Here is a 26,737-nt window from a genome sequence, read left to right as displayed (position 1 = left end):
GTAATAAATGCGAAACAGAGGTAATCGAATTGATTTGAGAAGCCTGTGAATAATGAGTTGTGAACTTTAGGTAATTTTGAGAATGGATATTTGCACTGAATTAACAAGATAGGAGGCAGCGGATTCTTCGAGGATCTAGACTAAAAAAAAAAGCCGATGCTATCCATGTTATCTCAACCCACCTTACAAATACGATCTCCAGATAATGCTCTCTCCACACCGGTACGGGGTTACAGCGGATATAATAAGTTTTGTGACCGCCTTTGTTCTCCTTTATTCTGCTATTTTTTTCACTCAACATCGTACAAAAATAAAGGAATAATTGCAATAAAAATAATCCTCTGCCATGCTGCTTCGATTGTGCTCTAGTTGATGTTAAATTGATTTTCCCTGGCAGAATTTAGCAGAAGATAAGTTGTTGGCAGAAAATGGGTTCAGCTTTGTCCCCCACTGTATCTCCGACGGCGAGCCTCAATTTAGATAAAGAGTCACGTGTCATGGAAAATACTAGGCGCGCTAGTCCAAAGCAGACTAGTAGCCATCTCGACAGTTCAACATCTCGCTCTCGCTCCGGACGATAGACAAGCTCCAGATACATTCTCTCATTCCCCTTTTCTTAATTCCCCATACACAACCATGTTCTCTCGAGCGTTGAGGACTGGCCGCGCTGCGCCTTTGCGCTGTAATGTTTTCTCGAAATCCGCGCTGGTGAAGAGAACCGTCACCACGGATGCCGCGAGTGCCAATGTTAGAGATGCCGTTCCGCAGGTGAGTTTCATTGTTGGGACATATCAATTGGTGTGCGGACAACTTGCTGATGATCCCGGTGGTATAGGAGGATGATAAGCCATTCCAAATTCAGCTCTCTGATGAGAGTTTCGAGACTTATGAGCTCGACCCCCCTCCATACACGCTCGAGATCACGAAGAAGGAACTGAAGCAGATGTACTACGATATGGTTGCGATCCGGTAAGCATTAATCGACTCTGGGCTATGCGATTAAGCTTATGGGTTGTTGTTCAGTCGTATGGAGATGGCTGCGGACAGACTGTACAAGGAGAAGAAGATCCGTGGTTTCTGCCACCTGTCCACCGGACAAGAAGCCGTCGCCGTCGGTATTGAGCACGCCCTCACCAAAGAAGACGATCTCATTACCGCCTACCGATGCCACGGTTACGCCCTGATGCGCGGTGCTACCGTCAAATCCATCATCGGTGAACTCCTCGGTCGCCGAGAGGGTATTGCCTACGGAAAGGGAGGATCGATGCACATGTTCTCCAAGGGTTTCTATGGCGGAAACGGTATCGTCGGTGCTCAAGTACCTGTTGGTGCCGGTCTTGCCTTCGCTCACAAGTACACTGGAAGAAAGAATGCTAGTGTTGTGTTGTATGGTGACGGAGCCAGCAACCAGGGACAAGTCTTTGAGGCTTTCAACATGGCCAAGTTGTGGAACTTGCCTGTCATGTTTGGTTGCGAGAGTATGTTCATCATTTCTTGTTTAGTATATCTAAGTATCTTTGGGTGCTAATGACCTGCAGACAACAAGTACGGAATGGGTACAGCAGCCAACCGCTCTTCCGCTCTTACCGACTACTACAAGCGTGGTCAATACATCCCCGGTCTTAAGGTCAACGGAATGGACGTCCTTGCCGTCAAGGCTGCCGTCAAATTCGGCAGAGAATACACGACCGGTGGCAACGGTCCTCTCGTCCTCGAGTACCTCACTTACCGCTACGGTGGTCACTCTATGTCCGACCCCGGAACCACCTACCGTACCCGTGAGGAGATCCAGCGCATGCGCTCAACACAAGATCCCATCGCTGGTCTCAAGCACAAGCTCATTGAGTGGAACGTCACCTCCGAGGAGGAGCTCAAGGCTATTGACAAGGAAGCCAGAACAGCGGTTGACAAGGAGGTTGCGGAGGCCGAGGCCATGCCTCCCCCAGACGCGACACCCCAGATCCTGTACGAGGATATCTACGTCCGGGGCAGCGAGCCCGAGTTTATGCGGGGAAGAACGGCGGAGGAGAACTACTACTACTAGAGTAGTGGTTTGACATGCCCATAAATGATTAGACGTGCGTTGGAGATTGTGTATTGTAGGTTAGTTCGAGCCTTCATGGTACTAATGAAAGAAGGAGCGGCGTACAGCCGTGCTTCCTGTCATGTCGAGTGCGGTTAGAGAGGTATGCCATGCAGTATTAATATTTATCCCTCTCGCCCCCCAATAATCTTGCCAGTCCTTGTCATCAATGTGCCAGTTATTATCGTCTCATCCCCGGGTCTCCCAATCCTCACGCCACCCCCCCTCTCATCCTATTCATCTATCTACCTACGTCCCTCCCTCTTCTTTCCCAGAAGTCTGGTCCTCATTCTATTCCATTTCCATCTCTATTTCCCCAACCGTCAAAAGAAAAAAGAAAAAGTGCGCTATCCTATCCTATCCTCTCCCCTCCTCTCCTCCTCACAACACAATCTATCATATCTACTCTCCAATCCTAGTCTTTGACCATTGTTTTCAAATCCTCCCTTCGTTTCAGCATCTGAGTTATGCATGCGTTCTGTATTCGTATTCGTACTTGTGCTTGTGCATTCTTGGGTGCGTATGGATTGCTTTTTTCTTTTGAGAGAGGAGGGGATGAGGGGATGAGGGCGTATGCGTTGCTGTGGGGCGTGTGGAGAGCGAAGAAGAGAGGGGAAGGGAGAGGTTAGAGAGAAAGAATAACTAGATTGAGTATCTACCTATATAGGTAAGTAAGTGAGTGATTACCTAGTCATTTAGGAAGAAAAAGAAGCCGGAAAGGGGGAGGGAAGGGGAGTGGATGATATATATGCCAAAGCGTTGATTTTTGAAGAAGAGAGGAGAGGAGAGGAGAAGGTCTCGCTGTTGAAAGTGTGTGAGGTAACCATATAGGCACCTAGGTCATTAGATAAGGTAAGGTAAGGTAAGGTAAGGTAAGGTAGGTTGATTCTCCCACAAAAGGGGGGGGAGCGGAGGAAAGGGAATGGAATGGGGATCTGGAATTCGGATAAGGGGTGATGGGGGTTTTCTGCAGCGGGGTTCATTTCTTCAGCTGAGTTTAGTGTTTATTCAATGATTACATTACCTAGTCTCTTATTTCTGCGGGGAGGGTTCTCATCGGAATCGGATGCAGGGGATTGAGATTACTGATCTTTGTTGGGAACGATCCCGATATGCATGGTTCTCAGGGGTTTATGCTGCTTCTGTCATTTTCGAATTTCTATTTCGAATTTCGAATTTCGTCTTCGTTACAGCCAAGCGGGAAAAAGATGAAATGGAATTTTTTCTTGTCTAGTTTCTCAGGATTCATTGTTTGGTGTTTATTCATTGTCTGCTTTGCTCTCCTATCTTAGGTATCCTAAGTTCAAGTGATCGATCTATCTGCTGATGGATTGGCCAAGGTGACGGGCCTGTACGGATGAGACATTGATAAGAGCGGCTCGTTGGGAGATGGTCCGAGCTGGCTTGATTTCATGTTGCTATCATAGTGCAGATGGCGAAGACTACAGACTTGTTGACCTATAGATCCCTCTGGATACGTACCCCACGCGGCCCCAGATGCAGCGTCTTGCATCCTGATGACGCTAGCTGAGTTCACATGACCGAGGAAGGAAGTCTCCTTCAGAGCGGGCGGGAGCAATGGAACATTCCTTCGGGGAAGCGGATCTGGGGTATTGTCCGGATATGCCGTTCAACAAGGTCTGATGCTGCGGAGAGTCGTATGCGTACGGACGATGATGCATGTACCTTGGCTGTCTACGTATGCCCTTTCCAGCTCCTGGTCTTCTCGAGAGATGGCGCCAAACGACATCTCATAGTGTCCAATGGTCATCAGCCCGATCAAGAACGGATGCATCCTTGTCGCTACCACCTTCGACATGCTCTTTTCAAAGAGCACAGCTTATTGGTCCACAGTCCACTTTCTCCTGAGGTCGACGGCGCGCTCTGTTGACGCAGCGCAGGACTCGGTCGTTGCATAGGTCCAAATAAAGTATCTTTACTTAGTCCTGTGCGGTTCCGCAACTTGGGTCTATCAACCACACCTCCACATCTCGCGTACCGGATTGGTAGGGCGCAAATAGGGGGCAGTTCGTCTTCTCGGCTAAGCCCGGCCCATACTGGATGGGGCTAGCTGTACGGTGCGTCTAACGCGATGCGCACAAGATCGGCGATCTGGAAGCCGGACATGACGAGGGAATAAGACGACCAAGACGCTTGTTTACCCCGCACAATTGTCCCCCCGCACCCAGATATGCGGGGGTGCCGCTTTGATATTGGGGTTGTCGGATGTGGGCCGTATCAAGCATCAAGCGTCGGATAGTGGCCTCCCGTCGATACCACTGTGGCATCTTTGATGCTTCGCCTTGTATCCCCAACCCCGCCAACGCCAATGAGAAGGCCAGATACCCACAACCAGCAGGGAGGAGCTTCGAGTCGTGTAGGAGACACGATGCCCATTCCTTTGGTCCGCCAATAGGCCTTGCTTCCTCTCCTCATTGTCATTATAGCCGAGGTCGAGCTCTCGAATTGGTGGTGTCGTGTTCAAGTATATATCAATGCCTCCCCCACGGGGAAGGCTTGCTCCCCATCATCCATGTTCTTCTCTGTCTGACTGCGATCTTCCTGCTTTTACCACGACGAATATGGGTTCCATACAGCCATCTAACGACATCCCCGAGGTCGATGTCCTGCTCGTGGGAGCTGGTTTCGGTTCATATACCGTGCTGAACAGGCTCCGCAAGCTGGGCCTGAATTGCAAGGTTTATGAGAAGGGCTCGAAGAGTGGAGGCATCTGGTATTGGAACTGCTATGTAAGCTTGCACCTCTCCTTGCTCTGCTTCAGAAAACTGACTTGGCTAGCCGGGAGCTCGTGTCGACTCCGCTACCCCTATTTATCAGATCTTCGACAAGGAACTCTGGGAAGACTTCACCTTTACCGAGCGGTATCCGGGTCAGAAGGAGCTTCGCAGGTACTTCGATTACGTTGACAAGAAATGGAATCTGAGCAAGGACGTGGTGTTCGACAAGCATGTCGATGGTGCAACGTTCGACACGAGCCGGAATCAGTGGCTCGTCGAATGCTCGGACGACACGCAGGTATATTGTCGATGGTTCATCCCCTGCCTGGGTTTCGCTTCCAAGAAATATACTCCTCCCGTCGAGGGCTTGGGTAACTTCAAGGGAGAAATCTACCATACCGCCGTATGGCCTCAACACGACGTCAATGTGAGGGGCAAGCGGGTCGCGCAAATTGGCACAGGTGCTAGCGGGATCCAGGTCCTCCAGACGATCGGTCCCAAGGTCAAACACCTCACCGTCTTCCAACGAACGCCCAACCTCTGCTTGCCGATGAACCAACAGAAGCTTAACCCCGAGGAGGAAGAGAAGAAGAAGAAGAATGGCTGGTACCAGCAAGAGATCGAGAAGACCCGCAATACCTTTGCCGGCTTCACGTACACCTTCGTCGACAAGAACACCTTCGACGACACCCCGGAAGAGCGCGAGAGATTCTACCAGGAGCTGATCGACGATGGCGGATTCCGATTCTGGTTGAACGGGTACAAGGATATCTTCACCAACCAGGAGGCCAATAACGAGGCGTACAAGTTCTGGCGGAAGACAGTGCTCAAACGCATTCCCGATCCAAAGAAGCAGGCTCTCCTGGCCCCCGAGGTTCCCCCTCACCCCTTCGGCACCAAGCGTCCCTGCCTCGAGCAGAACGTCTACGAGGTCTTCAGCCTGCCCCACGTCGACATCATCGACATCAACGAGAACCCCATCGTCGAAGTGACATCCAAGGGGCTCCGCACCAAGGAGGGCGAGATCGAAGCCGACATCCTCATCCTCGCGACGGGATTCGACTCGGTGACGGGCTCGCTCGCACAGCTCAACATCCGCGGGCTCGACGGCAAGACCATCGCCGAGCACTGGAAGGACGGCACGCGCACGTCGTTCGGCATCGCCATGGCCAACTTCCCGAACATGCTGTTCCTGTACGGCCCGCAGGCGCCGACGGGGTTCAGCAACGGGCCGACCAGCGCGCACTATCAGTCCGAGTGGGTGGAGCGCACGCTGAAGGACCTGATGGCCAAGGGCGTCACGTACTTCGAGGCCCGCAAGGAGGCCGAGGATCAGTGGTGCAAGCGGCTGTCGGACGTCTGGGACGCGAGCTTGTTCCCCTTGGCGAAGAGCTGGTACCAGGGAGCGAATATCCCCGGGCGGAAAGTGGAGCCTCTTAATTGGTTAGTAATATCTCCTTCCCCCCTGGACAACTGCTTCCCCATACTCCGTACCTACCTTACCCTACCTTTTTTACAAAATCCCCCGACTAACATGAAAAAACCATCCAGGGCCGGTGGATTCCCCGAATATCTCGAACTTCTGGATAAGAGCTGCGAGAACAATTATCAGGATTGGATCGTGGCTTAAGTTTTTTTTTTCATCATCATTGGGTAGTTGGGAGGGGGTTTTTTTTGGGAGCTGGTGTAGCGTGAGGTGTTAGTTAAAGTCTCCTTGCTTGCTTTTTAGAAGAAGAAGCTGGGCTTTATTTATTTATTAGGTTCTTGAAATAAAGAATTGATTGGATTTGAATTGATATCCGCTCTTAATATTTGCTTAATTGTTTGTTGTTGGAAGATTTTCATTTTATTCAAATCCTTCGAGATGTGAAAACTCCCCTCCAATAAACCTCACCCCCCCCCCTCCCCCCCAAATACCCTTCTTCACGTCTCCAAAAAATTCATCATCCAATCTCGAAACCTAAGAAACAAGGGGGAGATCTACGATGAGTCTTTTACGTTTTTGTGGCTAAGGGTTTTAAGGTTTTGAAAACTCGAGACCGGAGTGCGATGAGATGAGTTACCTACTTTTGCACAAGAGGGATTTAATATTTATCTGAATGGTTGAGATGCAGGAAAGATTGAGAGGTTCTAGAGGAATAATCGAATGGATGGATGGATGTATATATATATGTATATATGCCCGCGTCCATTTGGCGCGGGACTTTTTCATTCCTAACCCGGGTTTATTCATATCTATATTGATCCTTATGAGAAAACGCACGTATCTTTTCAAATAACGAACCATGCCAACCCACTCCAGCCCAGCAGTTAGCTTCTTCTTCTTTAGACCCCCACATGTACAAGTCCTTAATGTCCTCCCGTCGTTGGTAAGCCGAGCGTGACTTTGAATGAATCATAGAGGAGCCATTGGAAGGCGGTAAGTGTTCCGATCATCTGGGAGGGATCGAGAGGTTTTAGCATGCAGAGAGAGAGAAGTGGAGGAGGGGAGAGGGACAGGGACAGGGAAATCATACCGCTATTCGTACTGGCAATCCGTTCCAGAGCCCGCCGAAGCCGATGTTCTGGTAGATGCGGCCCATGGCCTTCCCGGCGCCCTCGCCGGGTTTGCGATCCGAGTTCAGTTTCGAGACCATGACATCGGCGGGGTGGGAGATGACGGCGCAGGCAATACCGGCAATGTAACCACCCAGGAACGAGACTCCGGTCTGCTGGAGCCCGTTGTATGCGGATTTGGGCTTGCCGAGGTACTCGTAGATCTTGTTGACGGTCGTTTCGAAGGTTGCGAATTTACACATCGTGTATGGGATTTGACGACCCCAGAGGGGGTAGAGGCCTTTGTAGAGCCTGGTTTGTGCCATCAGTCACCATAACTAGATTGTGGATAATGAAGGAAGACCAGAGCCACGCGGATAAGGGGACAGAATCAAGATACCACATACCCAGCATATCCCTCTTCAGCAACGACCTTCCTCAATCCTTCCCTCAACGAATTCGCAAACGGCGGCATCGTCGTCTGCATGCGCACCTTGATAGCCTCAAACGGACACAAGGCCATATCGGCAATAAACTCGGCCGTCGCACTCGCGCCTAGGAAAACCACCGTCTTGTTCGCATTGGGGAAGGCCTTCTCGCCATACAGGTACTTGAACACTTCATAGAAGCCGTACTTGCCACCGCCCTGGAAACAGTAGCCGACAAAGGTTGGCGACCAGCCGAAGAAGACCCCGCGGAGGCCCTCGCCGCGGTAGATCTTCGACCACGCCTGCAAGTTCGACGTGTAGAGCTTGGGGTCGACTTGCCGCCGGCACTTGACGAGATCCAGGGGCGTGACGGCTGTGTGGGTGGGCCCGCAGGCTGGCGGATCGCAGCTGTGTCAGCGATTGAATGCGTGAATGGAGAGGCAGGACGGGGCACAAACCAATGATCCCGCCGAGTCCGCAGGCGGCAAAGTATTTCCCGCTGTACAGCTCGATCTTGGGCTTGGGGAGCGTCTTCTCCAGAGAAGCGGCCATCTTGACGGTTTCGTGAATTGGTTTGGTGGCTGGTATACTATCTCCCTGGTTGTCGTTTGGGCGGAGCTCTTATCGCGATCGCTTGACCTTCAGCTCGGAGGAGGAGTCAGCAACTCGATTGAACAGAGCAGAGCAGAACAGAACAGAACACAATTGATAATATCGAGGATGGAGAAAAGAAAGAGAGAGAGAGAGGAGACGCGAGAAGACACAGGTTTATTTACGAAGGCATTGGCAGCTGTGATTAGTGGTTGCTTTAGCCGCTGTGGTGCCATGAATCCGTGTTGATGATAAGACAGGCCCGCTTGATCCGAGCTTGGGGACGCTACGTCATTGGTATGAGACTCCGGTATAGAACTATTGAAAACCTAACAGAGGAGCAACACAAGTGAGGGCCGCACAAGAAGTAGCATTTATTCTTCATCAATGCGAAGATATCTGCTGTCCTTTTTGAGGGAGATCCAGCCTTTCTTTCCGCTCAGGTACAGGTAAGGTACTCAGGTACACAGGTACAAGGCCAATCACGTGCATCAACACATTGGGCTGACTGTTGGATTATCTTGTGTTGAATTCCTGTCCTACTCTTGCAACCAGGTAGTGTCTAATAAAGCCATAGTTCCAGTCTTTTACAGTAATCCTACTCCGCTTCCTCTTACATATACCTCGACGACAAAGGTCGGGTTACCTTGAGGGATCTTTTTTCACGGCCTAGGATCACGTGCTCAGGATTATTGTTGCTCCGGCGCTAAATCGGTTTACCCATCGACTACATCAGAGCCCCTCAAGGACAAGGTAATCCTGTTAAGTTCAGAGCTGGAGTATCTTGAAGCCCATCGACATGGTTTAATCGATCTGTTTCCTCACGCAGGCAACATTGTTGCTGTTGATAGTGGCAGTAGTGTTGTCGTCGTGATTGTCGTCGTCGTCGTCGTCGTCGTCGTCGTTGTGGTTATCGTTGTGGTTATTATCGTTGTCATTGTCATTGTGGTTATCGTTGTCGTCGTTGATATTATCATCGTTGTCGTGTGGTTTCAGTTTGAGATCAAGGTCAAGGTCGCCGGTCAATTCAATAATAGCCTCATGCCAAGAGCATGCCAGTAGAGGGTTTTCCATTCTGGAGCTGCTCGATGGTAATGTCTGGTGACTCTTGATTAAAAGAGAGAGAAAGAAGCCTTTCACCAATACCACCATCATGCTCGGAGTGATGGCAAGAAATAGTAGGGTAGAATGAAGTGTGTAGGTACTCATAATTATCTGTTCTATCCTCAAAGATTCCATGCTTGGCAAAGCTTTCTCCTGAAATGATAACACGCACATCAGAATTCTTGCCAAACCCCTCCCCCGCCTCTTTTACTCTCTGTTGCCGTCCCGTCAGCTCCATCCTTGATTCCTTGGAACAGAGCACGGTATTGTGAATCTTTGGAAATAGCAAAAGAGCAAAATCCTTCTGACGTATCTAGGGAGAGAGGAGGTTTGGCAGATCATATTATTCCCTGTTATTACTGCAAGTATGCTCCTCCATACAGCCGAACGAAGCCAGCCAGCGGGCGCTACAATGCGCAAGACATAAATCAACATCGCAACTTAGTTGAATTGGCACGATGTTTTTGAGCAAGATAGAAGGTAAAGGGTATATGCATTTCTTCATTTATAAAAAAAAAAACTTCAGGATTTTTTCCGTCTTCCAGATGGTTTCATGAAAACGGTATCGACGTATCGCCCGGGTCTGGATTACAGCCTTCCTTACTATTTGAATCTTTTGTTTGGGCCTACAAGACTATATATATTTTCAAGCTGGGCTACATATATAAATGAATGGATGTATAGCAAAAATGTTCGGATCATGTTCTGGCAAACTCCTCGTTCAGGGGCATGGCATGTAGATATAATGCCATATTATCGTCCACGGATTCGGATTCAGAATGTCAAATTTCCAAGGGATCACTAGGTACGTATCTATGTGCCCTCAGTCTGACATAGACGTAAGATAGCCCTAGGAGCAACGCTTCGACACAAGATGAGTCTCACTTGAAACTTTCGGAATGGTGCGCAGGAGTCAATAAGTGCGAAGATGCTACAGATTGTAGTATGATTATGCATTTACTATTACTTCCGTAGTATTAATAACTAAATTGACATATCTGAGTGAGTAATAAAAGCATAAGTAGGTAGGTGTCCAGGTAAGAGAATAAATAAACTAGAACTAAAGCCGCGTTGTCATTACCTGTTGTGTCTCACCGAGATCTCGTTTCCAAGCCTTCAAGAATTTCTCCTTCAATTCTGGTGCTGGGATATCGATGCCATCTAAGGCGCCTTCGACGATGGCCCCAACAGCTACACTGACTCCAGCTAGGTCGGTGGCCAGACTGCCACCCATAGCTGCACCTCCCTCACGTTTCCAAGCCTTCATGAATATCTCCTTCAATTCTGATTCCGAGATAGCGATGACATCTAAAGCGCCTGCAACGGTTGTGGCCCCAACAGCTCCACTGACTCCAGCTACGCCGGTAGCCACAATGTGCCCCATAGCCGCTCCTCCCATCGCAGCACTTTGACACCAGGCATATATGCTACCGGCTTTCACTAGACCAATACCGGACTGCCATGCAGCGGCAGTAGACCCAGCGATCGGCCCTGCGGCTCCAAATCCCACGACGCCGAGGACAGGCACGGCGGCAATGGAGGCTAGGGACATAATGCCACCCGCAACTTGGATGCCGAACAGGATAGGATGCTTTTTGGCACAGCTGGCGAAATAGCTGGCAAACTTTGAAAGTACGGATTCTAGACGGAGAAGTTAGTAGAATAAAGAAAGGTGTAAATAGATGCCACAGAGAGATGGGAAGGTTGCAATTCTAGGAAGAATAAGAAAGAGAAGGAAAGTCAGATTAAGGTAGATTCAACAAGAAGCTCTAGAGACTAGATTATAGAATAAAAGAGAGAGAAGAGAGAGAAGGGAGAGAAGGGAGAGAAGGGAGAGAAGGGAGAGAAGGGAGAGAAGGGAGAGAAGGGAGAGAAGAGAGACAAGGGAGATAGAAACGTACCGTTCTCGCCATGAGCAACCAACAAATCCTCTGCAAATCCAGGACACCAGCAAGCCAGAATCTTCACCGCACATTCCAATCCCCAAACATCTCCCGGAAACTCTCCCTTAACAAAACAAGACCTTATATACTCCTCCTCTACATCACTGCCAAGGTGGCTCAGCATCTCGAAACCTGAAAACACTTGGTAGAGTAGACCACCTAAAGCAAACAGTCCTGCGCGCCGAACCTTGTCTTGGTTCGAGTCGAGTCGTGAAATTATCTCATTTGGAATTTGATAGCGTGCGGGGTAGGATCTGGTAGACGCTGATGATGATGATGATGGCACATTATCAGCGCGATTCTCGACTGAGCCATCAAGATCGAGGACAAAATCCAAATCGCGCACTCCACAGTTATTATCCTCATCCAACCCTCCTTAACTTTCCAATCTCATCTATCATCAAACTCGCCCATTCTCTACGGATTTCGCCAGGAACCCTAGAGGTATCGCTACATGAAAATAGAGTCTTCTTTTCAGCAGCCAGGCTGCCATTGTCGCCGTGAGCATGCTGGGCGGAGATAGGCTTTTCTTCGTGGAATACACAACGAGCCTGCGATGCAGATTGCTTTATGCGAATACGACAGAGAGCTTCTTTTTGAGATGCCATTTGATTGATTGATTGATATATCGGGTCGGTAATCTTTTGGGGGAAGGAATTGTGTATGGATGACTGAGTTTAGATATAAGTAGTTGAGGTCAAAAGGCAACGACTCCGTAAGCGAACCATTGTCCTACCTAGGTACCTACAGTAAAGTACCTAGGTACATAGCGTACCTTACTATATGATGATGATGATGATGATGATATTAATTTGCGTCCGAGAGACCTCCTTCGGGTACAAGGACGTGCTAAGCTAGGTAGTATAAAGTCCTGTTTACCTATATAAAGGCCAAAAACCACAAGGAGTATAAAGGAACTCTTCTATATCTAAACAGCCCCGGGTCCCTGATCCTATAGTATTATAGTACCCCTAGGTATGCTAGAAACTATTTCTTGTCTCTATGTATAGTCTGTAGGGTCTTGTGACTAGGTATGGCTTCCCTTAACAGGTAGGGTAAGTCTGACTACAAGATGTTGTGTGCTATTATAGAGAGGTATCTATCTAGATAGACCCTTTAGAGCTCGAATCTTAGGTAGGTAGCTTAACGTAAGCTTAAAAAAAAGCCTCCTTGTCAACTCTACTGTAATAGAGCTATACCTAGACCCTTCCTCTTCGACAGTTGTGAGCGCGTATAACGAAGGCGTAATAAATATCGCCCTCTAACCCTTCCTCCTAACCCTCTTACATAGGTACGCGACATGTCATTATGCGTAGTATTCTCCTCCTCGCGAAACCGCCAAACGCCTCCCCTAGGTAGGTAGGTCCTTCTCTCGTGAGTCGTGTGTATATATTTAATAGGTAGTCGTAAAGGCACAGTAGTAAGAAGGGTCGAAGGGTCGATAAGGGAAAATCTCTTCGTGTCGCGTTTACTACTCGGTTCGTGACTTAATCTTGGCTCTACAGACTCTTAAAAAAAGAGCTGTAGGTAGGTTTGTAGAGGGCACCCACCGCGTACAGGTGTTGAGTCTTCGCCCTTCACCTTACTATATGATAACTACAGAATAATACTTGTTTTTAAATCACTCCCTCACTCTCTCATCTTATACTCTACTTCATTATTCCATGATGTAGGTAAGGTCAGGTAAGTTGAAACTTGAGAGAAAGGTTAAGGTACCTAGGTTAGTGGTGCATCGATCGATCAATACCTGAGCGAGCCGACTCCGGTCCGATGATCGGGTGGGGTCCCTCCCCGCATCTGGGGCGCGGTGCTAGCTTGGATAGGGATGGCTGCGGGGGGATGGATTACTTAGGTAAGCAAGAGGATGATGGATGCCATGCTGGGAGGGAAGTGGTGAGGGAAAGGTTGAAGTGTTATGGGGATATAGTTATGGGAATACAATCATTATCTACCTTACCTTAGGTACCTTACCTGGCTACCGATCGGCTTGGGTCAGTGATGGGTTCTGGACAAGGAGATGAGATTGTAGAAGAGACAGCTGCTTCCAGCGCATAACAACTATGAAATGAAATCGAACCCGAAATAACCCCGAATGCCAAGCAACGATTTTCCCTTTAAAAGCCTTCCCTGCTGCTGCATGCAAAAGAGAAGAGAAGCGCAGATTACCTTACCCCTCTCTGCACCCGAGCCAACTCCAGACGCCTTAGATATCAATCCCATCGACCACAACGCCCTTGTTCCACGTGTACTGCATGATGCGCGCCACCTCCTTTGCCGCCTCCTCGCTGACCATGATGCTCACCAGGTAGAGGCTCGCATCCAAGCCGCAGGTCACGCCGCCGCTGGTGATGACCCGCAGGCCGCCCAGGCGCAACGACGCCCGCCGCGCATTGCTCTCGCGCCGCGTGTTGCTCTCCTTCCATGCGTTCGAGCCCTTGCGCCGGAACGTCGGGCTCTTCGCGTCGGACTTGCGGCGGATGTACGGGTTCTCCTCGGGCTCGCCCAGGTCGAAGCGCAGGTTGTTGACGACGTAGCGCTCCTCGATGAGGTCGCAGCGCTCGGAGAGATCGCGCTGCGCGACCTCGCTGCAAAGCTTCTCGAACTTGGCATAATAGTCGGGGTGGGTGGTCGCCGAGAGGCCGCTCAGGATCCCCTGTTGTGCGAGGAGCATGGACCCGGTACAGATGGAGAGGATGGTGCGCTCCTTCTCGGGGTGTTTCTTCTGGAGCTCGGAGAAGGCTGAGATGAGGCCCAGCGGCTCAGCTTTTGATCTGATAATCGTGTCAGTGCCGCCGCCGGGGACAACAAGGACGTCAAATTCCGTGAGCCGGGCGTATGCTTCCTTGTAGTTGATATGGGCGCGGAAGCTTGCACCTTGGGCAGAGAGGGTATGCTCAGTGCTGGACACGAAGGTGGGCTCGAAGGCTTTGGTTGCTGGTCGAGGATCGTCAGCAGAAGCATCAGCGGCAGAGGGTTTGAACATAGAGAAAGGGAGCGGCCCGTAGATTGAGATCGAGCGGGTAATGAGATCCATTGGGATGGACCAGTGGACTTACATTCATCATCCGGGTCATGGAGAGCGTGGGTCAGGACTTCGAGAGGACCGATGAAGTCCATGGCATCCATGCCAGGGTGAAGAGTGAACAGCACATTGATGACGGGGAGGCTATCTGTTGCCATGGCTGCGACTGCCTGTGTCTTCTTGACCGAGCTGGATCTATCTGTTGTAGTTACCTGGGGTGATCGGGGGGCAATCTGGGGTCAGTTTGGATGGGCTTGAGTGATGAATTGGATAGCAAACGGAAGACTGGATGGGATATGAGGCCCAGGTGGTGGATTCTGGAATGATGAGATAGCTGAGACAGAATGCGGGGTAAGCTTGTCCTGAGTGGAGAGCGGATGGTTGGGGTTTAGCGAGGACCCTACCATCTCACTTCCCCGTCATCGATCTGGGTCACGGGGAGACAGGATGGGTTCTTTTCAGGCGTCTGGACTTCTTCAAGACTTCACAGTGCAAGGTGAGGGGGAAGCCGAACCGAGTCGGCTCGCGCACGGCTCGGGACTGATCGGTACCGCATTTGGCTTGTTATGTCTGTATCCAACTGGAACTATATGGAGTACCACCTGTGCATGACTTGTAAAAAGGGCACCATCCAGCCAGGTCTTCAAAGCGTCAATCCGTCAGCTAGAGAATCCCCAGCTTTGAATCATCGATCCCGTCAAAGAAACCGGGAAGTTCCTCGACTGCATTGGATCTTCTATAGCAAGCATAACTATTATGCTTCGGGAACAGCGGCAGATGGAGAGACATAGCTGAGATTGATATTAGATTCCAGTCGTGGAGGGAATAGCCAGGTTCTACCTAGGTATGTGGTTGCGGGAAGGTGGCGCACGTGACTCAGATCATCTCCTACCCGCATCGAATACTCGATCCCATGCCGGCTATGAGTATGCCTAGCCTCGGCACGGTAGTGATGGATCGAGTTGAATTGAGGTTACGTGTTAAGAGTCAAGAGCCAAGAGCCAAGCGTCAAAGAATGTCACTGGGAAACCACTATTACATAATATGGGCCAGAGGGTTTAAACGGACTCGGTATCCCAGCATCCTCCGTCGGGATACCAGGGAGAACAATTAATGGACATCTCCAGTCATTATTGCTCCAAGAGGTTCCCAATCTTAAATCCTGATAATCAGTTACAACTGCCCTTTCCAAGGAGAAGTGGTCTGACGAAGGCTCAGTCATCCTCAACGAAACATCGGCCATCATTGCCCCAATAATCACGGGGGGCACGTTCCACGAGGCCAGGCGGATGGGGAATCATTAATCCCATATTCACAGCAGCACCCCCTTTCACCCCTTTTCCCCCTTTTCCCCTTTTCCTCCATATTCTCCCATCCATGATCATGATCCCTCCCTCAGCTCCGACATCGTCGGGCTCAGCGTTCCCAGCAATTTGCCACGACCCGACCACACGCACCCCGCTAAGATGATCTGATAAGATTTGCACGTCGCGCCAACCCAGGGCTTGCTTGCTTGGCGCACTGGCGGGCCCCGCTTTTTCGCTGCCGCCATGCCGGATCGGGGAAGGGGGATTTTCCGAGAGTGGCGCACCTTACGAGGGCGGACACCCGGGCGCGGGTGAAGGGGAGCGAAGAGTCAGGAGATTATTCTACATTCTTTTTGCTCGGATGACTTCTTGTTGTAATCTTGTATGAATGGTTATTGTTTGTTGTAATCAGATGGGATTATTATGGTACACGGAGATGGCGACAGAGAAGAGCAGGGGGGACTGACCTCGGCAGGACTTGCCCAAGGCGGCGGACATGTGGCACTGCGAGGTGCAGGATGAAAAGTATGGGGGGGATGGGGTATAGAATTGTTGGGCGCAGCGTGGCAGATGATCATCGATGCCACTGTCGGTACTCTATTCTTCGGACGGATTCTCTGGGAATTTATTATGGAGCAAGAAGACTCGCAGAATGGGCATGGGGGAATGACGTTGCTGGGAAAGATGCAGGGAGGAGGAGAGAGAGGTACGTCAAGTACTACATACAAGTACATCGGATAAATGATATGATAATGCGCATCCATCAATCAGCGATTATCAGATGGAGAGATATACGGCATCTGTATAGTAGTGGTTTTATACATAAATAAAAAGAATAAGAATAAAGTATGCAAGAGATGCACAGCGAAAAAAAACCAAAAGCGCAAAAAGACGTTCCGGGCCCAGATCTCGGGTCTCCGGTGCCGGCCGATTCCTGTTGTCTTCCCATGTGGTTGGGACGGGATCCCCTTGGCCCTTGACCCGTTAGGGCCTGACGAGGTCTAGCGCACGCAAGGAAAGCTTGGAGTCTCTGCAGTATAATTATTCCCTTAAGAGACTGCGGCCGCCGCTGCTTCTTTTCCGCCACCTGACTACTTTTACTACTGCCACTGCACAAACTACCTTAACCTTTACCCGACGACTCTTCCTACCTTACTCTTTTGTGTGCTGCACCCCCATCCTTTCCCGCACTCCGACCTCTCTCTCTCCTCTCCTCCACCACTCTACTCTTCTTCTACTCTCTACTACACAGTCGCTCTCTCTCTCCCCTCCCCACTCTATATCAATCACAGCTGCTCGCGTCAATGCTGTGACGACCCCGTCGAATTGATCCCTCTCCAGCCGCTATTTCTATTACACGCCTTGTCCTTTTCTGCTGTACATGCTTCGACGCCACCTACGCACAACCATCATGTCCCCTCCCCAGGCCATCCGCATGGCCACCACCTCCCATTGCCTCCCCGTCGAGCCCGTCGATGTCGATGAATCCCCTCGTTCCTCCGTCCCCTCCCTCTCATACTCCAGCTCTTCTGACGAGCCAGAGGAGCCGCCCCGCCCCCGTCGCGCCTCCACCCGACTAGTCTCGCAGTATGGCCCCGAGATCCAGGCCCTGGTGGACGAGCCGGGCACAAAGCTGCTGGAGAGGTGCTGTGGTGGAGGATGCTGCATGGCCATCACGAAGCAGGAAGGCCTTACAATGGAGCGGGTGCCATTGCCCGACAATGACGCCTACCGTGCGCTGCAGCTGAAGGTAGGACTGATCCCGAAGACACTCTCGCATGTACCGGATTTGCCCAAGAAGACCATTTCTCTGCTGCCCGTCAAGAAGGGCGCCTCGCCTCTCCTTTCTCCTGCGGACTCGGCCATCTCGATGGGTGAAGGGGCCAATGCTGAGTCGGTCGACTTTACCCCGTCTGCGAAGAAAGAAGCCCCTGTAGACACAAAGGTCCACCCTCCGAACTTTGTCCAGCCACATCCTCCATACCATGTCTTCTCGGCCCGCATCTTTTCTGCCCGGGAGCTTACTCGTCCTGGTGCGGAGAAGAGGACGTATCATTTCGACCTCGACGTCACGAATTACCCCGAAGAGTCAGGCGTGGATTTCAAGGTGGGCGGCGCCATCGGGGTCATGGCTCCGAATGAAGCATCTGCTGTCGACGAGCTCATGGACCTCCTCCTCATCCCCAAGCACATCCGTGATCGTCCTGTCCTCTTAAAGACCGAGAGTGGGAGGTGGCCCACCGTCTGGGGCGATGATAAACCACGTGAACTTATCAGCACCCGTCGAGATCTCCTAACCTGGTGCTCCGACATTCAATCTTACGCACCCAACAAGCCGCTCCTCCGTGTCCTCGCTGAATATGCTACCGACCCGGCTGAGAAGAAGATCCTCCTGTACCTCTGCTCTGCTGAAGGCCAAGGCATCTTCTGCGATTTCCGTACTGGGCCATATGTCACTGTCAGCCAACTCCTCCACGCCTTCCCCTCGTCCAAGCCACCCCTCGATCAGCTCTTGTCACAACTGCAAACCCTGATGCCCCGCTTCTACTCCCTTTCCAACGACCCACACGAATCCTGCGTCCCGGCCAACGGCTGCTCGCGCTTGATCGAGATCGCCGTCACCGTACACGAAGCTTCTGATTGGCGTGGGGGACACCGAACCGGTGTCGGATCCGGTTTCTTCGAACGCCAGGCCCGAAAGTTTATCGAGGCTGAAGCCAAGGGAGAGAAGGTTGATTTGAGAGTTCCCATGTTCAAAGGCCTGATGGCCAACCCTCTGGCGAAGCAATTCGTCTCTGATGGTCCTATGCTCCTGATTGGTGCTGGGGTTGGCGTTGCTCCTTTCCGCGGCTTCGTCCAGAGAAGACTGAAGAACGCGAACTGCACCAACAAAGTCTGGGTTCTCCAGGGGGTGCGTGACTCGTTACTCGATGAGCTGTATTCTGGGGAGTGGGGCGTTCATGAGTCTGAAGTTAAGAAGGTCGTCCAATCACGGAGGAGCGATGGCAAGCAGGCAGGCAAATACGTCCAGGATGAAGTCCGGGCACAGAAGGACCTGGTCTGGTTCATTATCAATAGCGTGGATGGGAGAGTGTTTGTCTGTGGATCAAGCAAGGGTATGGGGGAGGGTGTTGAGGAGGCGTTGGTCGACGTTGCGATGGAAAAGGGGAACCTGGGACGTGAGGAGGCGAAGAACTTCTGGGCGCTGAAGAAGGAAGCTGGGCAGTATACTGCAGAGACATGGTAGCCACGCCCTCTTCATGAGACAGATGGGAAAGAGAAAAATAAAAAAGGAAAGATCAGGTGTATCTGGAGGGCAAGAGGATGTACAAATGGGTCTGATGGGAATTGATTGCATGGAGAATGGCGTTCTGCTTTGTCGGGCTGGTTGGGCTGGCAATCTGATAAGGGCGTTACTAGATTACACGGGCACGCAAGCAATTGTGACCAGGGAAGCGCGAGATAGAGTTGTACGAGATGAAGTCCCCGAGTGAAGACAGTGCTGAATTGAAATGAAGAGAAGATATCCAGTATCCGACTCTGCGCCTGGTGTTGAGAATCGTGACATGTACGTGTTGTATGGTACACAAAGGCACTCCTCGTAAAAGCGCCCTCGTGAAGTTGTGGAATGCGGGGCCGCAGTGGGGTTTTATCACCTGACTACTCATAACGTGATCCGCACGGAGCCTCGGCGCACGGAGGATGGGCGGATAATTCGCCGACTCAACCCCCCCTAAGGTGGCTGACTCCTGAGGCTTCCGCCCCCCCCTTTTGCAGATGCCTTTGCAATCACGGCCAGCCGATGAGAAATCCGCTTACCTAAAGCTTACACACAGCTTACCTGAGCCGCACTGCTTTCTAACACCTTAATAATTATCGCGCGGCTGATGGAAGCAATTGGCCAAGACGCAGAGCTGATGGACCTGCGACGGTACCGCTGGTGATCTGTCCCTCGCCCACAGCCCCTCCTTTAAAGCAGCGTCCCGCGGTTCCCCTGCTAAATATGCACAATCCTCTCTGGTTGCTGTCGCTGTCGACTATTTTGGTTCTCATCGCTCTAACGTGGCAGGGCAACTGGCAGGAAATGGCGTCTTCATTGCTCGGGAAAGTGCGCTTGTGCAGCCGTGGAGGGGCCGTGGCCGCGACTATAAGATCAGCCCTCCCCCTCCAACACTCCCTTACCCGCAACACTCCTCACATCCTCCACAACCAAGCACCAGCACCCCGCCTTCTCCCTCACACCACATCCCGAGCCTTCTCGCAGTCCACCTCCAAAATGGGTTCCACTGAATTCCTCGCCGCCGTCAAGGCCCGCCGCACCTACTACGGCCTCAAGGCCGAGTCCCCCATCTCTGACAAGAAGATCCAGGAGATCGTCAGCGAGGCTATCCTCCACTGCCCCTCCAGCTTCAACAGCCAGAGCACCCGCGCCATCGTTCTCCTCAAGAAGGAGCACGAGAAGCTCTGGGACATCACCAAGGATGTCCTCAAGGCCATCGTCCCCGCTGAGCAGTTCGAGAGCACCGCACAGAAGTTGGACGGCTTCAAGGCCGGATACGGAACTGTAAGTCTCCCCCCTCACTGCGGCATCCCACGCGGTCGACATTACCATCCCCCTCCTCTAAGTCCTATCCCCCCTCTGCAAACACTGGTTTAACCCGTGCCTTTCACAGGTCCTCTTCTTCGAGAGCAAGACCGATGTTGAGGCTATGCAATCCGCTTTCGCCCTGTACGCCGACCGCTTCCCACCGTGGGCCAGCCAATCCGACGCCATGAGCCAGTTCACCGTCTGGACTGCCCTTGAGGCCGAAGGCCTCGGTGCCAACCTCCAGCACTACAACCCCCTGATCGACGCCAAGGTCGCCGAGGAGTGGAAGGTTCCCAGCGACTGGGTCCTCAACGCCCAGCTCGTCTTCGGTACCCCCGTTGGCGGTGCCGGCGACAAGACCTTCAAGCCCATTGAGGACCGCCTCAAGGTCTACGGTGCTTAAGCTATAGCAACGCTTAAACCAGATACTTGACGACGTGACGATCTGTAGGCGCTCTGGGTTTGCGAAGCAGGTGCGGCATGCGAGCTGATGATGGGTTTGCGTCTATGGCGTTTCTACTAGACCGATTTGATATCTGCTAGATAGACAAGACTAGATAGACTACCCTCGCAATAAAGACGTGCTTGTACCGCGATTCCTTGTCCCTGAGTGCCGGTGATCTCTATGGCTCTGCCGAGATGTGCCAATATCAACGGACCGTCCGCACGAAGCTAAAATGAACCCAAGCAAGCCGTCTACCCATCTAGGTATCTATCTATCTACCCTAACCCCCATCGATACAACACCACATCCACCGCCCACCGCCCACCGCCCACCACGGGAACAACCGCAAGCTTATCCTACCTACTAACGAAGATGTATGTTCCACACATTTCCATATACACCATTCCCCTCCGGCCCCCCCAATCCACCAATTCCTAACACCACCCAATCCCTAAAACTTTTTCTCTTTTTCTCTTTTTCTCTTTTTCTTAACAATTTTTCTCTTCCGCGAGCTTTCGCCGTGTTTCTATGCATGATGGTGCGGGCGCCTCAGGTACGGACTCCGAGAGACAGGGGCCGCCGCCGCGGGCATAGTGGGGGCTTAGTCAGCTAGCTGTAGTGTTAAACGCCACATTTTACCTACCTTACCTTACCGTAACTAGGAAAGGTGGAGTTTTTTCTTTCGGGGGAGGAAAAGGGAAATTGGCGGTGCGTTTGGAGGGATGGGATGGGATGGGATGGGATGGGAAGATGGAAGGAGAAGAGGGGAGGGGGAAGGGGGGGATAGAGAGGGGCAGGGTCTGTAAGCGCGGAGCACGGGCCATTTCAAGGTAGAGCCGCATATGTCACATGCCTAGAAACTAGACGCGCGCGGGAGGGGTAACGACTCAATCAATCAATCAATCAATCAATGAATCGGGTACTACATATTACAAGGGATCTTCGAATCTACTGAAATAATTGTCCTAGCTCCTTCGCAGCGCCAAGATACGTGAATCTGCCATATCGATAGTCAGGTAGGGCGGTGCTCTGCCTTACCTATAGTCCTGATACCTCGCCACGTCTAGAGAGGGGGGCATATATATATAGGGGTAGTTTCTCTATCGTTACCGTGCTGTCGAGGTCATCATCTTTTCCCACATATCTAGCGAACTTTCTTTCTCCTCCTGATCCCCAATCAATCATGCCTTACGATACGTTCCACCTCTTCCCCCAGCTACCCACCGAGCTACGTCTCCAAGTCTGGGCGGCGAGTTTTCCCGGGCCCCGCGTCCTGGAGGTCACTTGGGATCAGGAATGGACCTGCGTGCGCGAGAGCCGGCCCGCGTTGAACTTCTCCATGTGCGCGACCCGCGAGGCGCGGCGGCTTTTCCTAGAGAGCTGGGCGCCGTTGTGCGCGCAGCAGCAGCAGCAGCAGTCTTCGGATGATCCCGCGGAGGAGGAGGAGGAGGAGGAGGCGACGGTGGTGGTGGTGGCTGCTTACTTCAATCCTCGCATCGATACGCTGTATATCGGCGCGGTGACGCAGCTTCCATCGCCGTTGTCGGCGGAAGCCCTCAGTGCGTTGACAGCGATCGACTGTGTGCGCGAGCTGCGCTTCCTGGCCGTGGAGATCCGGGAGTGGTGGAATTTCGGCTTGGACTTTACTCCTACCACGGAATGGGAGCTGGATGTCTTCGCGCGATTTGGGAAGTTGGAAAAGCTCATCATCGCTGATTATGATATTGACTGGATGTGGCTCGATAGGGGCCAGACGCGCCCGCTTGGAGAGATCGAGTTGGTGGAGCCGACGCAGATTGATCCGAAGAATCAGGAGGAGATGTGTGTGGACATGCTGCAGAAATTCAAGGACATTGCGAAACGACATCCGGATATGAGATTGCCGGCTGTGACGGTGAAGGAGGTGCTGAGGGGTGGTGTACGGATGACTTTCAATTGAGGAGAGTAGGGGGTGATTGAGTAACCAGAGTCTCGCAGAGATTACGAGGGAATGGCTGGAGTATCAGCGTGTGGACGCCCTTGAGGCGTTTGGACACCCATACCTGAGAGGATCCTTTATCGGTCGTGGCCCAATAACCAAGAAAGTTCAAGTAATTGAGCCTGACCTAGGATCCCCTACAAGATTCACATCCTCGGTCTTCGAACTTGACCGACCGGTGCAAGTGAAGGGTGTCACGAGTGCATCTTATCGTCAGGGGATACTGGGCAAATATCCGTTCTTCTCTTGTCAAAGGAACATGTCTGTCAGGGCTAATTAAGGTACCTACAGTATGGACTTAGCTTACCTTAGTCATCGTCCTCGGAGTCCTCGATAGCATCCCCCCATACTTCGTCCTGGAGGAACCAGCTACTCAAAAGCCAAACATAATGACCCTCTTTCCCCTCATATCCAGCCCCAGCATCGCCATTTGAAATGCGCATCGCCGTCCTGCATCAGCATCGTCTATTCCCCTGTCATCGCCTAGGTTCGGGCCGGCACGCAGCCTTGTGTACCTGAGCTGGTTTATGATAAAACCTCGCTAAACCCCCCTTTAGAATCCTAAAGTCTGTGTAGGAATCAACGACCTGCGTTCTTGTGCTCCTTCGTGATAGTGTGCCTCAGCACCAAAGGTAACAGAGATCCGTCATATCAATTAGGAACCTGGTCAAGACGTGGAGCTCGCCTGGAAGCAAGCCCAAGTTTTCGAGAAAAGGAAAGGAAATAACGTTCCGAAGGTCTGGCTCTATCAAGGAAAATTCGAAATAAGCTTCCTGAAGCTGCCATCCTACGATCTATTACAAGGTTCTTGAGAAGGCAGGTCATGGGAATCTGTTCTCACCTACTAATGGAAGATAACCGGGACTTGCATCCTGATGATCTTCGGGGTCGGGGTTGAGCTGCGATCGAGCTCCGGGGAATCCTCAGGATACTCTTCCAGATCTCGCCCTATTGCGGCCCTTGAATTGACATATCCTATCTTGACACAAGCTTCTATCTTAGTAATTCTATTCTGAAAGACAAGGAGTTTGAGATGTGGGAATTATGAGGATGGATGTGGCTGGAATTGGTGAGAGATGCCTACTCGCCTATCCTCTCGTGTGTAAAACTCCGTTTCCTTGCACTTAGGGTGAGAAGAAGTCCTATATTTAGCTTTCAAGATGACGGACTGAGAGCGGTTATGCTCGCCGGAGCGTCTCGTGGCTGGAGACGCAAGCTAAGCACTTCTGGGAGAACTACAGTCTAGTATTTGACCGAGGCAAAAGTAAACCCAGGTGATTCTTACTTCGGCCCATTGTCCCATCATCGGAACTTGCACATGAACAAGATAAGGTCGTGTCAACCATTCAAGGCGGTGGTGGTATATTACTATCTACCTCACTCCTATGGCGTTTTGGCTTGATCACCAACAAGATTATCATCCCCACTATTAGCAAAATCAACAGCATTATAATTCTCCGTTTCGTTCCCTTCCTCTGGTATCCGCTAGCGACCTTCAACTCCTTGTCTGCAGACTTGACATCGACCGCCATCCTCTCCACATTATAATCAATGCGATCCAGCATTGTCCCTTGATCAATGATCATGGTCTGTAACTCCTTGAATATATCCGCTAATTCGATGATGCCCTGTGCTATTTCGGTGATCTCGCGCTCGCGTTGCATGATGGCAGCGTCATTAGATGTGAGCTGTTTTTGGGAGGTTTGTTGGAGGGTGGATTGGGAGTAGGATTTGTCGGCGTCGGATTCCATCATTGAGGGATCGGTGAAGTTGGTATATGTGGGTGCGGTAGAGCGGTCGAGTTGTGGTTGCATTCCTGATACCCCACGGAGTTCTGCTGCAGTCAGAATCTCTCCCCTTTTTCAATGAAGAATGAGGGAACATACTTTTTAGATAGGCACTCTGCTTCTTTCTAAAACCTGCGGAAGCCTCCTGGACCCGTCCTGCTAAGGAGATCTGGATATTCCTTGCCATGGTCTCTTCCCCCTTGGAAATACCCCCTGATTTCTTTGATTCTCGAACCATCATTTCCACCCTCTGAATAGCTTTCTGACAATCGTGAAATCCCTTGGTGATATCCTGCGTCAGCCGCTCAATCTCCCCTTCCTCTCTCCTCTTGACATCTTCATCATCGAACCCTGGCAATACATGCTTCTGATGAAGTTTCTCCAACTTGGCACTCTTGCTCGCAATATCCGCCAGGTATTCTGTCACTTCGTCCGATACGTCCGCCCATCGTGGGGGCAGCAGGTCCATTTCGATGACGGCGTCGCCATCGTCCTCAAATGCGCCGCTGGACATGAGCCCGCGGCGCTCTTCGGAGCCACCGCCAATCGTATCCGAGTAGCCATTTCCAGAGGCTGAGGAGTATTTCGGTTTCTTGGCGGGGTGGTGGGCGTACGATTGCCGGTATGATATGTAGCTCCAGTATGTCAGCTCCCTATCGCGAGAAAGCGGGAATAAGTAAGGTAAGGTAAGCAACTCACAGGTTGGTACGGTCTCGCCACATGGCGGACACTGGACAAGCTTGTGCTTTATAAAGCTGCTCGCTGCCGTGTGTGTGTCCGTTCTAGAGAATCGAGCGGACGGATCGTTGGAAAGGTGGCCGTGGTTGAATGTCGAAATGGGCATCAGAGAGCCAAGCCATACTACTGGCCGGAGCTGTAGCTGCGGCTGCGCGTCGTTGCATGTAATTTGCGTCCGATTCACTTCTAGGCGAACGTAGATCGACAACTTGCGATCGCAATCAATGAGCAACCTGTCCCACATCCACAAAGTCTTGTTCTTTACCCCACGACCACCCAAACAAACCCTCCCTGCTACGCGCAAAATTGAGACACGGGATCTCGCACGCACAACGCATCAAACACTCTCGTTCTTCTGCGTCCTTGATTTACAATGGTACGGAATGTCACCACCGCCCGAGAAGACAGGCTGGCCTGGAGACCCCGCGACGCATCTTTCGTCAGGACAGAGGGGTGCTTGTTCAGGACTATGGCTAATGGATGGCGATGCAGGCGGATTCTTTGACTGAAGAGCAAGTCTCTGAGTTTAAGGAGGCTTTCTCTCTCTTTGTAAGTTCATAACCTCTCGCCGCGTTGAGCTTTAAGAGGGTCAAGTGTGTGAACTCCGCTGCTAACTTATATGGATTCTTAGGACAAAGATGGAGATGGTCAGTACCTTGTTCATTCCCTACTTCCTTGATAATTTAGCCGCCGCTGCTTTCCCCGTCAAACCATCCCCGTACTCGGTTGGTTGGTTGCTCCAGAGTCGAAAGTTTCACGCCGCGAGACGGGAGGCACAGCAAGCAGAGCGAGCAGGCGGTCTTGTGGGACGACGAGTCTAATACGATGTATACAGGACAAATCACAACTAAAGAACTCGGCACGGTCATGCGATCTCTTGGCCAGAACCCCTCCGAGTCCGAGTTGCAAGATATGATCAACGAGGTCGATGCTGATAACAACGGAACCATTGATTTCCCGGGTACACATCCATACATTGGGACATGTTTAGATGGGTCATTAATGATATGACAGAATTTCTCACCATGATGGCTAGAAAGATGAAGGATACGGATTCCGAGGAGGAAATCAGAGAGGCTTTCAAGGTTCGCAGTCAACTCCCCGACGACAAGGAGCAAGAAGCTGATGCTCTATGGTATAGGTCTTCGATCGTGATAACAATGGCTTCATCTCCGCCGCCGAGCTCCGTCATGTCATGACATCCATTGGAGAGAAGTTGACGGATGATGAGGTTGATGAGATGATCAGAGAGGCTGACCAGGACGGTGATGGACGAATTGACTGTACGTACCTATCCCTGAATTCCCTCCATGGACGGCTAGCTAATCCTTAGCAGACAACGAATTCGTTCAACTCATGATGCAGAAATAGAAACGTTGCTTTGATTTGTTCTGGGAGGAAGAAGTCATGCACGCACGGGTGGGAAAATGTTGAAATGGTAGCTGGCCTC

At 51.3% G+C, this 26,737-nt stretch overlaps 15 protein-coding genes across 15 annotated transcripts; 8 read left to right on the top strand and 7 right to left on the bottom strand.

The window, feature by feature from the left end:
- Nucleotides 1–636: 636 nt before the first annotated feature.
- M430DRAFT_106772 (hypothetical protein) lies at nucleotides 637–2,044 on the top strand (the record flags this gene model as incomplete). Its single annotated transcript, XM_024861104.1, has 4 exons — nucleotides 637–768; nucleotides 836–969; nucleotides 1,024–1,478; nucleotides 1,539–2,044. 4 exons carry the CDS (start codon nucleotides 637–639, stop codon nucleotides 2,042–2,044), a joined length of 1,227 nt encoding a protein of 408 aa, XP_024718658.1.
- A 49-nt stretch (nucleotides 2,045–2,093) lies between these two features.
- M430DRAFT_173729 (hypothetical protein) lies at nucleotides 2,094–2,816 on the top strand. The gene has a single exon (XM_024863660.1). It carries the CDS (start codon nucleotides 2,253–2,255, stop codon nucleotides 2,625–2,627), a length of 375 nt encoding a protein of 124 aa, XP_024718657.1. The 5' UTR covers nucleotides 2,094–2,252; the 3' UTR covers nucleotides 2,628–2,816.
- A 1,849-nt stretch (nucleotides 2,817–4,665) lies between these two features.
- On the top strand, nucleotides 4,666–6,451 carry M430DRAFT_106886 (hypothetical protein; the record flags this gene model as incomplete). Its single annotated transcript, XM_024861111.1, has 3 exons — nucleotides 4,666–4,833; nucleotides 4,883–6,264; nucleotides 6,373–6,451. 3 exons carry the CDS (start codon nucleotides 4,666–4,668, stop codon nucleotides 6,449–6,451), a joined length of 1,629 nt encoding a protein of 542 aa, XP_024718656.1.
- Nucleotides 6,452–7,170: 719 nt separating this feature from the next.
- M430DRAFT_30309 (hypothetical protein) lies at nucleotides 7,171–8,336 on the bottom strand (the record flags this gene model as incomplete). Its single annotated transcript, XM_024865942.1, has 4 exons — nucleotides 7,171–7,257; nucleotides 7,338–7,668; nucleotides 7,764–8,178; nucleotides 8,243–8,336. The coding sequence occupies 4 exons, from the start codon at nucleotides 8,334–8,336 to the stop codon at nucleotides 7,171–7,173; spliced, it is 927 nt and encodes a 308-aa protein (XP_024718655.1).
- Nucleotides 8,337–9,083: 747 nt separating this feature from the next.
- M430DRAFT_173709 (hypothetical protein) lies at nucleotides 9,084–9,648 on the bottom strand. The gene has a single exon (XM_024863658.1). It carries the CDS (start codon nucleotides 9,612–9,614, stop codon nucleotides 9,180–9,182), a length of 435 nt encoding a protein of 144 aa, XP_024718654.1. The 5' UTR covers nucleotides 9,615–9,648; the 3' UTR covers nucleotides 9,084–9,179.
- Nucleotides 9,649–10,411: 763 nt separating this feature from the next.
- On the bottom strand, nucleotides 10,412–11,665 carry M430DRAFT_173704 (hypothetical protein). Its single transcript, XM_024863657.1, has 2 exons — nucleotides 11,381–11,665; nucleotides 10,412–11,120 (listed from the first exon to the last, which is right to left on the bottom strand). Exons 1-2 carry the CDS (start codon nucleotides 11,544–11,546, stop codon nucleotides 10,540–10,542), a joined length of 747 nt encoding a protein of 248 aa, XP_024718653.1. The 5' UTR covers nucleotides 11,547–11,665; the 3' UTR covers nucleotides 10,412–10,539.
- A 1,839-nt stretch (nucleotides 11,666–13,504) lies between these two features.
- Nucleotides 13,505–14,806, bottom strand: M430DRAFT_173679 (hypothetical protein). The gene is made up of 2 exons (XM_024863655.1): nucleotides 14,479–14,806; nucleotides 13,505–14,356 (listed from the first exon to the last, which is right to left on the bottom strand). Exons 1-2 carry the CDS (start codon nucleotides 14,600–14,602, stop codon nucleotides 13,626–13,628), a joined length of 855 nt encoding a protein of 284 aa, XP_024718652.1. The 5' UTR covers nucleotides 14,603–14,806; the 3' UTR covers nucleotides 13,505–13,625.
- An 852-nt stretch (nucleotides 14,807–15,658) lies between these two features.
- M430DRAFT_68855 (hypothetical protein) lies at nucleotides 15,659–16,588 on the bottom strand. The gene is made up of 2 exons (XM_024869382.1): nucleotides 16,219–16,588; nucleotides 15,659–15,978 (listed from the first exon to the last, which is right to left on the bottom strand). The coding sequence occupies exons 1-2, from the start codon at nucleotides 16,513–16,515 to the stop codon at nucleotides 15,826–15,828; spliced, it is 450 nt and encodes a 149-aa protein (XP_024718651.1). The 5' UTR covers nucleotides 16,516–16,588; the 3' UTR covers nucleotides 15,659–15,825.
- A 574-nt stretch (nucleotides 16,589–17,162) lies between these two features.
- M430DRAFT_30306 (hypothetical protein) lies at nucleotides 17,163–18,998 on the top strand (the record flags this gene model as incomplete). The annotated part of the gene is made up of 1 exon (XM_024865941.1): nucleotides 17,163–18,998. One exon carries the CDS (start codon nucleotides 17,163–17,165, stop codon nucleotides 18,996–18,998), a length of 1,836 nt encoding a protein of 611 aa, XP_024718650.1.
- Nucleotides 18,999–20,027: 1,029 nt separating this feature from the next.
- M430DRAFT_21722 (hypothetical protein) lies at nucleotides 20,028–20,742 on the top strand (the record flags this gene model as incomplete). The annotated part of the gene is made up of 2 exons (XM_024864561.1): nucleotides 20,028–20,315; nucleotides 20,425–20,742. 2 exons carry the CDS (start codon nucleotides 20,028–20,030, stop codon nucleotides 20,740–20,742), a joined length of 606 nt encoding a protein of 201 aa, XP_024718649.1.
- A 198-nt stretch (nucleotides 20,743–20,940) lies between these two features.
- M430DRAFT_173642 (hypothetical protein) lies at nucleotides 20,941–21,413 on the top strand. The gene has a single exon (XM_024863653.1). The coding sequence runs from the start codon at nucleotides 21,161–21,163 to the stop codon at nucleotides 21,395–21,397; it is 237 nt and encodes a 78-aa protein (XP_024718648.1). The 5' UTR covers nucleotides 20,941–21,160; the 3' UTR covers nucleotides 21,398–21,413.
- Nucleotides 21,414–21,797, bottom strand: M430DRAFT_173643 (hypothetical protein). The gene has a single exon (XM_024863654.1). The coding sequence runs from the start codon at nucleotides 21,624–21,626 to the stop codon at nucleotides 21,429–21,431; it is 198 nt and encodes a 65-aa protein (XP_024718647.1). The 5' UTR covers nucleotides 21,627–21,797; the 3' UTR covers nucleotides 21,414–21,428.
- Nucleotides 21,798–21,967: 170 nt separating this feature from the next.
- M430DRAFT_21721 (hypothetical protein) lies at nucleotides 21,968–23,196 on the top strand (the record flags this gene model as incomplete). The annotated part of the gene is made up of 3 exons (XM_024864560.1): nucleotides 21,968–22,702; nucleotides 22,752–23,010; nucleotides 23,075–23,196. 3 exons carry the CDS (start codon nucleotides 21,968–21,970, stop codon nucleotides 23,194–23,196), a joined length of 1,116 nt encoding a protein of 371 aa, XP_024718646.1.
- An 898-nt stretch (nucleotides 23,197–24,094) lies between these two features.
- Nucleotides 24,095–25,380, bottom strand: M430DRAFT_44535 (hypothetical protein). The gene is made up of 3 exons (XM_024867708.1): nucleotides 25,249–25,380; nucleotides 24,649–25,184; nucleotides 24,095–24,596 (listed from the first exon to the last, which is right to left on the bottom strand). Exons 1-3 carry the CDS (start codon nucleotides 25,269–25,271, stop codon nucleotides 24,109–24,111), a joined length of 1,047 nt encoding a protein of 348 aa, XP_024718645.1. The 5' UTR covers nucleotides 25,272–25,380; the 3' UTR covers nucleotides 24,095–24,108.
- A 185-nt stretch (nucleotides 25,381–25,565) lies between these two features.
- M430DRAFT_68850 (hypothetical protein) lies at nucleotides 25,566–26,658 on the top strand (the record flags this gene model as incomplete). The annotated part of the gene is made up of 7 exons (XM_024869381.1): nucleotides 25,566–25,663; nucleotides 25,780–25,836; nucleotides 25,919–25,934; nucleotides 26,123–26,248; nucleotides 26,302–26,372; nucleotides 26,429–26,570; nucleotides 26,624–26,658. Exons 1-7 carry the CDS (start codon nucleotides 25,661–25,663, stop codon nucleotides 26,656–26,658), a joined length of 450 nt encoding a protein of 149 aa, XP_024718644.1. The 5' UTR covers nucleotides 25,566–25,660.
- Between the last annotated feature and the right edge of the window lie 79 nt (nucleotides 26,659–26,737).

This window comes from Amorphotheca resinae (assembly GCF_003019875.1).
Source record: "Amorphotheca resinae ATCC 22711 unplaced genomic scaffold M430scaffold_10, whole genome shotgun sequence".
NCBI classification, from domain to species: Eukaryota; Fungi; Ascomycota; class Leotiomycetes; order Helotiales; family Amorphothecaceae; genus Amorphotheca; species Amorphotheca resinae.
Note: the sequence above shows the minus strand (reverse complement) of the source record. Positions and strands in the feature narration are given on the sequence as shown.

Coding starts and splice junctions, on each gene's coding strand:
- M430DRAFT_173729 (XM_024863660.1), top strand. CDS start 2,253: ATGTGCCAGTTATTATCGTCTCATCCCCGGGTCTCCCAATCCTCACGC.
- M430DRAFT_173709 (XM_024863658.1), bottom strand. CDS start 9,614: ATGGAATCTTTGAGGATAGAACAGATAATTATGAGTACCTACACACTT.
- M430DRAFT_173704 (XM_024863657.1), bottom strand. CDS start 11,546: ATGCTGAGCCACCTTGGCAGTGATGTAGAGGAGGAGTATATAAGGTCT. Junction 11,121..11,380: donor GGTTGCTCATGGCGAGAACG/GTACGTTTCTAT, acceptor TTCTCCGTCTAG/AATCCGTACTTTCAAAGTTT.
- M430DRAFT_173679 (XM_024863655.1), bottom strand. CDS start 14,602: ATGGCAACAGATAGCCTCCCCGTCATCAATGTGCTGTTCACTCTTCAC. Junction 14,357..14,478: donor CCATGACCCGGATGATGAAT/GTAAGTCCACTG, acceptor ATCCTCGACCAG/CAACCAAAGCCTTCGAGCCC.
- M430DRAFT_68855 (XM_024869382.1), bottom strand. CDS start 16,515: ATGGATGCGCATTATCATATCATTTATCCGATGTACTTGTATGTAGTA. Junction 15,979..16,218: donor CTTGGGCAAGTCCTGCCGAG/GTCAGTCCCCCC, acceptor GCAGCGAAAAAG/CGGGGCCCGCCAGTGCGCCA.
- M430DRAFT_173642 (XM_024863653.1), top strand. CDS start 21,161: ATGTTCCACACATTTCCATATACACCATTCCCCTCCGGCCCCCCCAAT.
- M430DRAFT_173643 (XM_024863654.1), bottom strand. CDS start 21,626: ATGCGGCTCTACCTTGAAATGGCCCGTGCTCCGCGCTTACAGACCCTG.
- M430DRAFT_44535 (XM_024867708.1), bottom strand. CDS start 25,271: ATGTGGCGAGACCGTACCAACCT. Junction 25,185..25,248: donor TGGCGAGACCGTACCAACCT/GTGAGTTGCTTA, acceptor GACATACTGGAG/CTACATATCATACCGGCAAT. Junction 24,597..24,648: donor GCAGAGTGCCTATCTAAAAA/GTATGTTCCCTC, acceptor TGACTGCAGCAG/AACTCCGTGGGGTATCAGGA.